A 14,115-nucleotide genomic window follows, 5' to 3' on the forward strand; every position below is an offset into this window, starting at 1 on the left:
TTTTACTCCATGTGTAACTCTGTGTTTTTGTATGTTGTCGAACTGCTTTGCTTTGTCTTGGCCAGGTCGCAATTGTAAATGAGAACTTGTTCTCAACTTGCCTACCTGGTTAAATAAAGGTGAAATAAAATAAAAAATAAAATAAATATTTTAGGCAAGAACAGGTCAAATAAGCAAAGTAAAATGACAGTTCATCATTACTTTAAGACATGAAGGTCAGTCAATCCGGAACAAGTGCAGTCACAAAAACCATTAAGTGCTATGATGAAACTGGCCCTCATGATGACCGCCACAGGAAAGGAAGACCCAGAGTTACCTCAGCTGCAGGTGATACATTCATTAGAGTTTCCAGCCTCAGAAATTGCAGCCCAAATAAATGCTTCACAGACACATCTCAACATCAGGTGTTCAGAGGAGACCGCGTGAATCACGCCTTCATGGTCAAATTTCTGCAAAGAAACCACTACTAAAGGACACCAATAAGAAGAAGAGACTTGCTTGGGCCAAGAAACATGAGCAATAGACAACAGACCGGTGGAAATCTGTCCTTTGGTCCCAATTTGAGACTTTTGGTTCCAACCGGCGTGTCTTTGTGAGATGCCAAGTAGGTGAACGGATGATCTCCGCATGTGTGGTTCCCACCATGAAGCATGGAGGAGGAGGTGTGATGGTGTGGGGGTGCTTTTCTGGTGACACTGTCTGTGATTTATTTAGAATTCAATGCAATGGCTACAACCGCATTCTGCAGCGATACGCCATCCGATCTGGTTTGCACTTAGTGGGACTGTCATTTGTTTTTCAACAGGACAATGACCCAACACACCTCCAGGCTGTGTAAGGACTATTTGACCAAGAAGGAGAGTGATAGAGTGTTGCATCATTTGACCTGGCCTCCACAATCACACAACCTCAACCTAATTGAGATGGTTTGGGATGAGTTGGACCGCAGAGTGAAGGAAAAGCAACCAACAAGTGCTCAGCATAGGTGGGAACTCCTTCAAGACTGTTGGAAAAGCATTCCAGGTGAAGCTGGTTGAGAGAATGCCAAGAGTTTGCAAAGCTGTCATCAAGGCAAAGGGTGGCTACTTTGAAGAATCTCAAATATAAAATATATTTAGATTTGTTTAACACTTTTTTGGTTACTTTTTTGGTTACTACATGAGGTGTTATTTCATAGTTTTGATGTCTTCACTATTATTATACAATGTAGAAAATAGTAAAAATAAAGAAAAACCCCTTGAATGAGTAGTTGTGTCCAAATTTTGACTGGTACAGTATATTTTGCTTTATGTTGTTTTTTCTAACATTAAACTTTACAGATTTGCAGACAGACTGGCAAGTCAACTATTTTTGTCTTGGCTAGCTAGCTAGCTAGAATAATAATTATTTTCTTTGAATGATGCATTTGGACACTGTACCAGCTTTTTTGTTTCACCTGTCTGCTGGTGCCTGATCTTTTGAAAACATAAATGGAGGAGTCAATTATGCTTGAGGTATATGAGAAAGTCGGCACCAAAACACAGAAAATGACAACACCACGAGCTGAACGGAAAACCCAATCTAAAATCTCTTTGACGTGTAGACTTCCGGATATGTGATCTCTAAATGATAACCATTTCATTGAATACCTCAATGTTCTTCACAAGTTACATTATAGCAATGACTTGAGTTCCAGTGTTAAAATGCAAAACATCAATTGAGTAGACAACCGAAGCTTGAGATGAAAAGGAGATGCAGTGGAGGAAAGCAGTGCTGAGGCAGAGGGCTCGTTGTGAGGACGACTGGCTACCACTCTGAACTGTGTGATACACTTTCTGGTGCCTAGAGCTGCTAAGGCATCAGCCAAGTGGGTGCCACACATTGTGAAGGAGGGGAAGTCCAGTGGCTACATGACTCAGGCTGGTTCCCAAAGTAGCCCTCTACAAGATCATCATCAGACTCCATCTCCAACAACCATCTCCCTAACCACCTTAATCTGATCAAGCCATGAACTGACCCTCTACATTTTTGGAGGATGCATGCGCTCAAAGACTTGGTTGACCTAGCTAGCTAGCTATAACTAGGCTACTCATGATGATGTATTGCTTGACCTAGCTAGCTACTATTGAGATGCAGCCTGTGTATCAATTACAGTGCCAGTGTTGCTATTGAATGAAAGGCCTCCACACAGTGACGCAAGATGCAGTCCTTCAGTTTAATGTGTTGCTGTGAGCCACTGGCATTTATAGATGGTGTATCGACTCAGAGCACTGTAAGCAGCCATCCAGGAGGGCCATCAGGCATTTCAAGGCTTCTCCTTGTAGCAGTCTGGAGGATGTTTTTGATTACAAGCCTAAAATGTAGTGTCTTGAATTTTGTTGACAAAAAATGATTATTTTGATGACAGAATGAATGTGCCCCCAGACATTCTTAGGTAAACTGTGACTACCTGTCCTAAGTTAAATATACATCATTAGTGAAGCCTACAAGATGCTAAAGGCATGATGAGCGCTTAACTTAATCAAAGATTCCTGAGTGAAAGAATAATTGCCCTTATGTACACTATGTTAGACAAATTATGCAATGTGACATATTATAAAAACATACCTTACGCCTTTAGGCATGTTTTCTTGTTGCGTCAAAACATCTGGTTGTCAGAGACTACTGATGACACCAACATGCAGGCCTATGAAGTCACTACAAGCACACTTACATAGGGTCAAAATAACTTTGAAATTAACATGGAAGCTTATCACAAGCGGATTTCAAGTTTGAGTAGACTGACATTTTACATTGAGGGGCTGTTGTTGTTGTAGTAGTCTTACAAGCCACATGTTGTTAGGCCTACTATTCATCAATATAAACAATAATAGGTTAGGACTATAATAAGGTTATAACATGGTGTGAATTACATTTCATCCTTACATGTTTTTGAATGATAGCCTGTGATAGTAGAAGACTATCAGTTCACCGGGGCTTACCATATTTGGTCTGTAGTGGGAGTCTCTGGTTGTAGTAAAAGGGAGTCAGCATATTGCTCATAGTGACGAACAAGGAAGTGAGTCATATTTACGGTGTAACTTCTCGCTTGCAACACTACGCAACACAGGGAAAATCTCAATTGCATTAACATTCGCGTCCTCTCTCCTCGTAACTTTATCAAAACCCATTGGAGGAGAAGGTCAGAGGGGCGGGACTTATGGCTTTCTCATCCAATGGGTTTTGAGAAAAGACGAGAGAGAGGACGCGAAGAGTATGCAATTGAGATAGATCAACGCAAAACCAGGAACGTGGATCGCTTGACTGTACCAAAGAGAACAAGGAAGCAACATGTGCCGATAACTATACAAGTAATATGATCACAGCAATATAGAGAGGAAATAGAGAAAATAGTAATTGTACTGGATATTTAAAATACTGCGGTTATTATATAGGTAAGTGAGAAATATTGAGACGTGTAACATATTTGTAAGTCAACCTTTTGATGTGATTGAAAAATAATTTTGTAAACAAATGTTGGCTCTTTCCACATGTGATTTAAATAGCTTGGTTATTTTTTGGTTATTACAAACGTTGTAAATGTATTTATTATTTAGGGAATATGTTGCTTAATGACTAGAAATTACAGCAATTACAACAGCCTACTCACCACGACAATCCTTGTAGCATGTAATAATTTAATTGTAGCCTAGTATAATTGTTGTTTAGCTTTTTTATTCCCAAATCGAAGTATTATTTAAGTTTGTATATTTTAAACAATTTTGACTTAATCTTTGGGATAAACGCGGAAACATTTAGAATTTCAATTACATGGGGGGATTTCCGCGTTGAGAACCCACTCCCCTGTTCAATGTTTTCGAACGAGGCAACAAAAAAAATGTCTGCGCCACAACGCGGAAAATTACAAAAACCACGGGCTGAACGGGAAACCCAATCTGAAATCTGTTTGACCTGTAGCCTACAGGATGTGTGATCTCTAAATGATAACAATTTAATGTTCTTCACAAGTTACATTATAGCAATCACTTGAGTTTAAGTGTTAAAATGTATCCAATCTCTGCAGTGTGGACTCTTTCCATAGGCTCAGGAAGCACGTGGCCGGGCTATAGGACACTCAAATCCACTCTTTTAGATCTGAAGTTTCAGTGGTTTTCTTGCAATTTACATGAACTTGCTATCAACAAGACTCACCACATGGCATGGGCCAACAATCTAATGTATTGTATATGCTGCTATAACATTACTGTGCTATAACCATAATGTTCCAAGCAGCCATATTACTCAACAACAAACATATTAATTAACTGGTGTCAAAGAAATACAGATAGCATGTATAACACAGAAGCTTCTCACTGCCAGTGTTCACTCATCTTAATAGGAACTAGTTATTATACAATTATTGGTTATTATATAGGTTATTGAACTGTGTTAGGCTCAGTGGACTGGTTCAGATTATTGGGACACCATGTCAATTTTCTCACCCTGCACAACATGGACTGACATTTATGTTGTTATTGGGCTGTAGAGAGGTCATGTCTCTGTCTTTACACAAAGATCAATACAGGGGTTGCTGCAATACCAACACCTCAGTGTTACTGCTTTGTCTGTTAGAGGCAGTGGGCCACTGTGTACTGTCACTCATAGACTCTGCTTCTGGAGCGGTTGCTCTGCTTGTAAATGCAATATACATACAGATCTGACTTGACTTAAAGACACACCCAGGCTCCTTTTCATCTCTTTATCACCTGATTTACTTTCCGAAAGGCACATCTCAATAGGAGATCCAGGTATGTCATGACATGGAACAAGGGGGGGGGGCTTTCATCTTCAAATAAAATTATATTGGTCACATACACATATTTAGCAATGTTATTGTGGGTGTAGCGAAATGCTTGTGTTCCTAGCTCCAACAGTGCTGTAGTATCTAACAGTTCACAACAATGCACACAAATCTAAAAGTAAAACAATGTAATTAAGAAATATACATATTAGGATGAGCAATGTCAGCGTGGCATTGACTAGAATACAATAAATATGGTATATAGTATATACAGAATGCAGTATATACATATGAATATGAGTAAAGCAGTATGTAAACATTATTAAAGTGACTAGTGTTCCATTATTAAAGTGACCAGTGATTCCATGTCTATGTACATAGGGCAGCAGCCTCTAGGGTAAAGGGTTGCATAACCGGGTGGTAGCTGGCTTGTGATGGCTATTTAACAGTCTGATGGCCTTGAGATAGAAGCTGTTTTTCAGTCTCTCGGTCCCACCTTTGATGCACCTGTGCTGACCTCTCCTTCTGGATGATAGCGGGGTGAACAGGCCGTGGCTCAGGTGGTTGATGTCCTCTATTTTCCCCTCAAGCAAGAGAGGATGCCAATAACATTGAAGTTTGCAGTTGTGTTTAAAAACCACAATTTTTCTCAAACTGTATTGTTTTAACCTTAAGTGTGTGTACCAGAGGAGGCTGGTGAGGGGAGGACAGCTCATAATAGTGAATGGAATGGTATCAAACATTCCATTTATTCCATTCCAGCGATTACTATGAGCCCGCCCTCCCCAGTTAAAGTGCCACCTCCCACCATTGGTGTGAATATTACTCTATTTATACTCAGGATATTATTTTTTAACAGGAAAAGTTCAAAAATGGCCTGAGTGCGTCTTTAAACCTCTTGACCCCCTTAGGAGCATAGGGCATCCACCATGGCTCTCCACCTCACTTCTGTGCGAGGACTTTTGATCTAGGACAGGTATTCCCAAACGGGGGGGTACGCGCAATGCCGTCGTGGGTATGCCAAATAAAAATGTGATTCACATTTTTAAAATATATATTTTTTGGGTGCGCAATTACGCAGGTACTTTCCTGAAACGGATGACACAAACAATTGGATTCATTATCCCTTTCATGCCCTGCCTCCAGGCCATCGAAATTGCAACAAGCGGTTCTGTGAAAATTTAATTTAATCAGAAGCCACTGGCAGATTTCTGGATTGGGCTGCGCTCAGAGTATCCTGCCTTGTCTTGGCAAATCGTGCTGTTAAGACACTGATGCCCTTTGTAACCACGTACCTATGTGAGAGTGGATTCTCGGCCCTCACTAGCATGAAAATGAAATACAGGCACAGACTGTGTGTGGAAAATGATTAAGACCGAGACTCTCCAATACAACCCAACATTGCAGAGTTATGTGCATCCTTTCGAGCACACCCTTCTCATTAACCTGTGGTGAGTTATTCACAATTTTCGTTGAACAAATAAGGTTTTATATGTAAGATTGTTAAATAAAGAGCAAAATTATTGATTATTATTATATTATTATTTGTGCCCTGGCCCTATAAGAGCTCTTTGTTAGTTCCCACGAGCCGGGTTGTGACAAAAACTCACACTCATTCTTATGTTTCATAAATGTATTGTATAGTGTGTGTGTGGCAGGCTTACAATGATGGCAAAAAACGACATTTGAGAGTGCGCTGACCCTGGTGCTAGAAGGGGTTCGCAGCTGGAGGTTGAATGTTTGAAGGGGTACGGGACTATAAAAAGTTTGGGAGCCACTGATCTAGGACATAGATGAGCCTTGAGCCTTTTTTAACTGAAAAATGGTATTTATAGACAGGAAGATGTTTAATTCGGGTCTCAGTGGTCCTAACATTTTCTAACCTAATCACGAGCAATGTCCACATCAATCCAGTCTAAATAAGGTAGTGAATGATTTAGTCATGACAGTGATAATGGCACGTTAATATGCAACATTTATGATGACAGATGAGGCAACCAGTAAATGACTGGGCCATCATCTAACATGAGGTCAGCTCTCTGAGCTGTAAGAGGTTTCACACTAGACTGCAGAGTGGAGTGGAGCATCGCACAGAATGAAACTTCTCACCACCTGTTGACTTGATAACCCTCGCCATTACATGCCCTGGCCTAGATACTGCACAAGAACCACATTACTAAGTTCAGAGATGCTCATGTCTCTCAATTTGCCTCTCAATGTCCTCAGTGATGTACAGCAGTGGCCAAAATATGTGTCTGTTAGTTACACTTTTGAGAAATGGCTCTACAGTTGTAGAATCTTAATTTGATCACTCTGTTGTTGCTGAAATGCACCGCAGGAAATGCAGAGGAGCACACTAACACACAGTTATATTAACAATATTGCACTTTTCATGTAGCCTACCTTTGGTGAGCTGATATCCTAACCACCGATCAAGCAACATTATGGACTAAACATTCCAATCCAGTCGCTGCAGGATTATTTTGCTGTGACAATATAGGTCAAATTAAGATCCTACATCTATATGTTGCTATGCAGTCTGAAAAAGAACAAACATGTGGTGATAGTTGTGGTCGATATTATTAGACTGAAAGACATTATGTGGCTGTAAAGTTAGAGAAGTGGTCAGACTGGGAACTACTCGGTCAGAACAATGTGATGAGTCAGTAGTCTGTGTCTGTAACAGTCTGTGTTACTGTATTTCTGCAAAGATGTAGGATCTTAATTTAGTCACCCTGTTGCAGGAGAACTTTCCTGCACAGCAGGACATTTTAAACTTGTAGTGTATTTGAGGTTTAAAAAGGCTTCTGAAGTTCATAATTTCCACTTAGAAATTTCAGACTTGATTTTCCCTTACAAAAAATGTAACCCCTACAGAAACATACATGAATTATAATCCACATAAAAATTAACATTTCCTGTTGCTGCAGGATTATTTTCCTGCTAGAGCAAAACTCAAATTAAGATCCTACATCAGTAACTTCTCACTGACATTCCTATTGTGTTTCAACATGGTGATGAAAACAATCTTTTTCAGTCCATTCAAATTGGTCCATGTCACATTTTTAGACGAGATCACATGTATAACCAAATAGTCCATCCTTCTTCTGTATACCCCTAAGGTGAAAAGGAATACCATTCTGTCACTCCTCCCCAATGTAAATATCCTGTTGCCTATCTAACATTCTTTCTTTCCACCAACGGTGGGACGAGGCAGTTTAAGAGTGCAGACTAGAGGCACCACCTGCAAATGCTTTTCAGTTATGCCAGCAATCTGAAACAGGAAATCCTAGCTGAAAAACCATCGTCAGCTGGGTTTAGAGAGTTGTCTTCAGACTGAGGATACTGTTTGTAGTGTGTATCTGTGTCTGTCTGCGTGTGTGTTTATGTGAAAGAGAGATAGAGGGAGAGAGTTTCGACATAACATCCTGAGGCACACTGAGTTCTTCAAGGACTTGTGACCGTGTACTGGTAGAGTTCTAATGAAAAATGCATTGTTATTGAATAAGATACAAACACAGTACCATGTGATCATCAAAAGCATCTGAAAGCAATATTGTGAAGTAATAATGTATTGAATAGGACTTTGTTACCTCACCACCAGGTATTTCTCTACAACTGAGTTACAACGAGGTTACTTACTGTATAAGCTCACTGAACCTACCCCACTGGGACAAACTGGTTGAATCAACATTGTTTCCTCATCATTTCAACCACCAAAATCAATGTGATGACAATGAATCAACGTGGGAAACTAATTGGATTTGCATAAAGTCATCAGCGTAAGGGTATTTAGTCTTTTTTTTTCACCTAAATCCAATGACGCAATTTTTTTTCTCTACAGATTTCACATTGAATTCAGGTTAGTTGACACTCAACCAAATGTAAATCAAAACTAGATGTTGAACTGACATCTGTGCCCAGTGGGACTGTACGGTAAAGCTATTTGTTATTTTGGTCTTAAAGGAAATTAACTTCTTCACTTGTGAACTGTAGAAACAAATTGTTTTTGTATAATTGCTTAACGGTTTACATAATGCCATTAATACATATTTGTGTCACCAGACAAAGTCTGTCACCTCCGGGAAGATGCTTAAGGTGGAATATAATTGTCACGCCTTCCTCAAGCTGATGCAACTAATGTTCATTTCAAATTCTCCCTGACTCTCTCTGTATGTCAGGTCTACACTAACAACAACAATTAACCCTCGCACCTCGACTAAACCAGAGAAGGAAGTCAACACACTTGCACTCCTCAAATACGTAGTTTCATGATCACTAATCAGCTACACTGGCTCAGCGTTTCTGCTAAGCTGGCAAACATTACACTTCTTTGACCGGTACTGTAGGCAGGGGTTGTACTGTACCTTCTCCCGTGTGTCAATCTGACACTGTCTGGCACTATTGAGAAGAAACAGACTCTGTATCTATCAGAAGGCACATACTGTACCTTTGGTCTGTAACTGAATCTGACACGTTTTGCATATGTAACATATTCATATGCCAACATGGCTTATGAGTCTATTTGCATCTTGTTTGCCTGTATACAAACTACGACCTTTGGCTCCCAGTTTGTTTCAACAACAGAAGGCCAGTCTGACTTGCGTACGTTGAACATATACCTCTAGTGTGGTCTGAAGGTAAAGATAATAGAAAACACACAGTGGCTAAATACTCTAGGAAGTGGTTTTATCCGAGGAGCTGACTTCCTCCTGCCCAACATTAGACTGAAAGGCAGACTGAAATAGGGCTATTCTGGGGTTTGAGGAACTGCTAAAATCATTTTGTTGACAGTGGTGGTGGCTTGTGAATTGTACACACACGCTGTAGTTTCGGGAATATTTTTTTCACGCTGTACAGTTGATTAAAATCTTGAGTAGCTTTACAGGATAGACTAATGTTTACTGCACCTATTTCCTCACAGAAACTATGAAGAGAGAGGTAAACGCCGGGGTGAATTTCCTGAGACGCCTAGCCGTGGAGCGGGGTGGCTTGGATGGTACCAAAGCTGACGCTTTTGCTGGAAAGCTGCGGCAACTTCTGTGCGACAAATTCAAAGACCACTGGTACCCCGACAACCCCAACAAAGGACATGCATTCAGGTAAACAACAAGGGAAGTGAAATATTAAAGAATTGAAGTAACTGGGTTGTTGTTTCGTGTGGATGTCTATGAGAAGATACATATATATGATAAGTAGACTGTGGTCCAGGTGAACAGCTCTCTGCCCTTTGACCTCTCTTAGGTGTATCAGGGTAAGCGAGGGGGTGGTGTGTGATGAGCAGGTGTTGAGAGCGTGTGAGGAGAGCAAGCTCAAACCCAGCGAGCTGGGACTCCCATGCGAGGTTGCGCTGTGGATCGACCCACTGGAGGTGTGCGTACGGTGAGTCACACTATGTTACTCACACGTGCACAGATGTACACACACAGTGAGACAGTGACATACTCAGTCTCAGAGACAGAAGGCAGAGGAAGAAGGCTTTCATTCATCATTCATTGTACAGTCATACAGTCAGCTCTCTGGAGGTACCATATTTATCATCATGATGCATGCGTTGTACGAACCTGCCCACTATGTGATGACTCATCAAGTTACGGTAGGAGGAGGATGAGAAAATACAACAACTACAATGAGGGAATGATCCTGAGGGAGATGGGTTGATAGAAGTGAAACTGTTAGACCCTTCAAACTTTTACTGCAGTGGGCTAAATCACGGTCACACAGAGTGATTCTTGGTAGTCTTAAACAAATCTATTGTGAAACAAAATATACACCTCACACACATGGTTATGGGCTTAAAAGAAGAAGACACCTGTTCCATGTCAGATATAGAGTTGAAATGTATTCAATTTAGAGTTTGCATCCTAATATTACACTTTATATACATCACAGAAGACTGAAATTTAAAAATAACGTTTGACATAGAAACACCAGATTTTCGGCGGCTTTTTTGATTATGAAATTATGAAAAATATTAATAACATTCCACCCATGAGGCCACTAGGTCATTTGACTGCAGGAAAGGGCTACAAAGTGGTTTATAGGTCATTCCAATGTGTTTTGTTACAGAAACTAATGTATTCTCTTTCCTCTCTCACAGGTCAGGGGAGAACTGCAGGTACTTCACAGTAGCTCGTTTCAAAGAAGGAGAAGAGGAGGATGAGGAAGATGTGAAAGGAGACAAAGATGTTGACCTGGATACGTCTGACTACCACTCTGCCAGCTCGTCTGACTGTGGCTCCGCTGTCTCCAGCGATACAGAGGAGGAGGGGAAGGATGGAGAGACGGACGGAAGAAAAGATGAGGAGAAGACGAAAGAGAAAGAGGGAAAGAAAGAGAAGGCGGAGGGCGAACCTTGTGCGATTGCCATGATGCCCAGGGTTCGGGACAGGCTCAGGGTGGAGCATGCTCAACAGAAGGTCACCAAAACACTGGTAAGAACTTTTCTGTTAATCACATTACCTTAATGTGGTACCAAATCTCCCTCTCTGACATCCACAATGTAGCACTGTGGACACGTGGATTCACGTAGCACCAGATCCTACACATCCAGAAGAAGTGCTCTCTAAGTACTATCTGATTGAAATGAAGATGAATTATAATCGAAATCCTATCTACGTTCTCTCTCCCTCTGTTCTCTCTCTCTCCAGCTCCAGCCCACCTCTCAGCATTACTTCTACCACCCTGCCCCTGTGTGGCCCACAACATACAAGAAGAAGGGTCCTGTGTTCCTCACCACAATATACGCGCCTCCACCTCCACCTCCTCCAGTGTTCAGCTACTACGTCCTGCCCCAGCCACCCCCGCAGTTCATCATGCCTTATGCCACTCTGCAGCCATGGGGGGCTGTGAAGAACTAAACCAACAGGTTGGAGAGGGGGAGGTTAAACTGCTATTTTACATATGAGCCGATCACGCATTAAGCCAATCACAATGGGTCTATGCAGGTTTTTGAAGGTGTGGGTGAGGCGCAATTAAGATAGTTTGACAAAATATTTGAAGGGTTAGTGAGGAGCAGAACTTGATTCATTATATCATTTTTTGATTGCTATACACTTCATTTTCTTCTTTTTGGTGACAATCAGTTTTGGGGATTTCCTCTATGTAACTTTCTTAGGTAGAATTGCCACTGAAGTAAACAGGAAATATACTAAAACAGGCATTTAGCATATATTGCTACAGGCACTTCCCTAAGGGCTGCCAGCGGGTTTTGGTTTAGGGTAATCCACTGATTAAAAGTAGACTATTCATATTATTCATATTGGGGAAAAAAGCAGTGGAACTGGCTTTGAGGTCCAGAGTGTAGTTTGGGGGCTGTATTCCTTCATTGGGTGCTCATAACATCTCAGGAATCCTCAACAATAAGCTGAAAAACAAAGCTTCTTTATAATATTTACAAAAATATCTAAAATCATCAGACTACCTTTCATCTGTCACCTCTATGAAGCATCAAAATGGTAAATGTGCACTGTAGGATATAGACCAGGTCATGGTCCTGGTGGGCCTAAAATACTTCTGGTTTTTGTTTCTACCTGGTAGTTAATTGGACTCACCTGGTGTCACAGGTCTGAATTAGTCCCTGATAACGAGAGGATGAAAACCAGTAGTGTTTCGGCCCTTCAGGACCAGGATTGGGCAGCCCTGCTATAGACTGTAATGATATGCAGTTACATGTAGTAACATATGTACCGTGTCTCTTGAGTTCTCAGAAGCTGCATCTAACTGCACATCATTACAATATAATGTATTAATACGAGACCATAGTCTTATTATTTTTGACAATTCACTGTGATTGTAACCTGTATATTTTACCTGTCAAGTACAAACCTCTCTCTATTTTATAATAATTAACAGACCAACCAGAAGCTTTTTGTACATACTGTAACCTATTAAGAAATAGTAATTATCAACCACATTTGTTTTTTTGAATTTGTCATTTATTTTTCCACCTGTGGGTGGTACCAAAATCACTGTTGTAAAGTCAAATTCCATGCATATTTATGGATATTCTTTATTTTACATATCTTGATAAAGTTTGTAGTGTTGGTGCATGTATAATTTTAATAATTATTTGTTTATCATTTCCTTTTTTAGAAATCTTTAGTCTGCTAAAGGCCAGATTGAAGAACATCACAATTGTGATGTACTCTTATAATCTCCACCCGGCACAGCCAGAAGAGGTCTGGCCACCCCTCAGAGCCTGGTTCCTCTCTAGGTTTCTTCCTAGGTTCCTGCCGTTCTAGGGAGTTTTTCTTAGGCACCTTGCTGCCTTGATTGCTGTTTAGGGGTTTTAGGTTGTGTTTCTGTATAGCACTTTGTGACATCTGCTGATGTAAAAAGGGCTTTAAAAATAAATGTGATTGATTGCTGGGATAAAATGGGTCTGCACTGAACTGTATTCACTCCTGTATAATCAGGCTTCCATGGATTTACTGTAAATAGTTTTATATACTGGAAATGAAAAATGTTTGGGTGATCCAAATGTTTAGTTTTAATATGAATAGATGTTTTCATAACTTAATACTTATATTCTCTATTTTTATACTGGCTTTTATTGGCCCATTGATCTGCTCTGGATGCATATTTATTAAATTTTATGAATTGCCTTTTCACTTGTTCTGAGTACAGAGCAGTACTCTGTGTTCACACGATTCTTACTGTATCTGATAGAAAATTGTCCATGCTAATGTTTATGTTAAGCTGTGTCAGTTTTTATACTTATCATCTCTCTGTCTTGTCAGCACATAACATTAAATCAACCGATTTATAAAATAAAATTGTGTTTTTGAAATCTGTTACCTTGTGTATACTGTACTGTTTCACACAGACAAGTACAGTATTGAGAGAATATGTATATATTTACATGCGCAAGAGCTGTCTGTACGCTACCTCTGGCCAGAATCACTAACTATACTTTATAGCAACATACACTACATGACCAAAAGTATGTGGACACCTGCTCGTCGAACATCTAATTTCAAAATCATGAGCATTAATATGGAGTTGGTCCCCCCTTTGCAGGCCGTTATTGTAAATAAGAATTTGTTCTTAACTGACTTGCCTAGTTAAATAAAAGTTAAATAAACACAATGATGCTATAACAGCCTCCACTCTTCTGGGAAGGCTTTCCAGTAGATGTTGGAACATTGCTGCAGGGACTTGCTTCCATTCAGCCACAACAGCATTAGTGAAGTCGGCACTGATGTTGGGTGATTAGGCCTGGTTCTCAGTCGGCGTTCCAATTCATCCCAATGGTGTTCGATGGGGTTGAGGTCAGGGGTGCAGACCAGTGAAGTTCTTCCACACCGGCATTGTCATGCTGAAACAGGAAAAGGCCTTCCCCAATCTGTTGCCAC

The 14,115-nt window shown here is 40.4% G+C and overlaps 1 protein-coding gene across 4 annotated transcripts; it reads left to right on the forward strand.

The window, feature by feature from the left end:
- The first annotated feature begins 3,194 nt into the window (after positions 1-3,194).
- Positions 3,195-13,554, forward strand: LOC106578066 (protein BTG3). Of its 4 annotated transcripts, XM_045700851.1 has the most exons (6): positions 3,252-3,413; positions 8,364-8,541; positions 9,684-9,861; positions 10,004-10,141; positions 10,860-11,193; positions 11,410-13,554. In XM_045700851.1, the coding sequence occupies exons 3-6, from the start codon at positions 9,689-9,691 to the stop codon at positions 11,617-11,619; spliced, it is 855 nt and encodes a 284-aa protein (XP_045556807.1). In that variant the 5' UTR covers positions 3,252-3,413; positions 8,364-8,541; positions 9,684-9,688; the 3' UTR covers positions 11,620-13,554. The 4 variants fall into 4 exon arrangements, 3 of the variants coding, with proteins under 3 accessions (XP_014012119.1, XP_045556807.1, XP_045556799.1); XM_014156644.2 differs by lacking the exon at positions 8,364-8,541 and having other exon boundaries at positions 3,195-3,413; XR_006760337.1 differs by lacking the exons at positions 3,252-3,413; positions 8,364-8,541 and having other exon boundaries at positions 11,410-12,245; positions 12,389-13,554.
- The last annotated feature ends 561 nt before the right edge of the window (positions 13,555-14,115 follow it).

The sequence above is a fragment of the Salmo salar genome, chromosome ssa02, assembly GCF_905237065.1.
Source record: "Salmo salar chromosome ssa02, Ssal_v3.1, whole genome shotgun sequence".
In the NCBI taxonomy this organism is placed as follows: domain Eukaryota; kingdom Metazoa; phylum Chordata; class Actinopteri; order Salmoniformes; family Salmonidae; genus Salmo; species Salmo salar.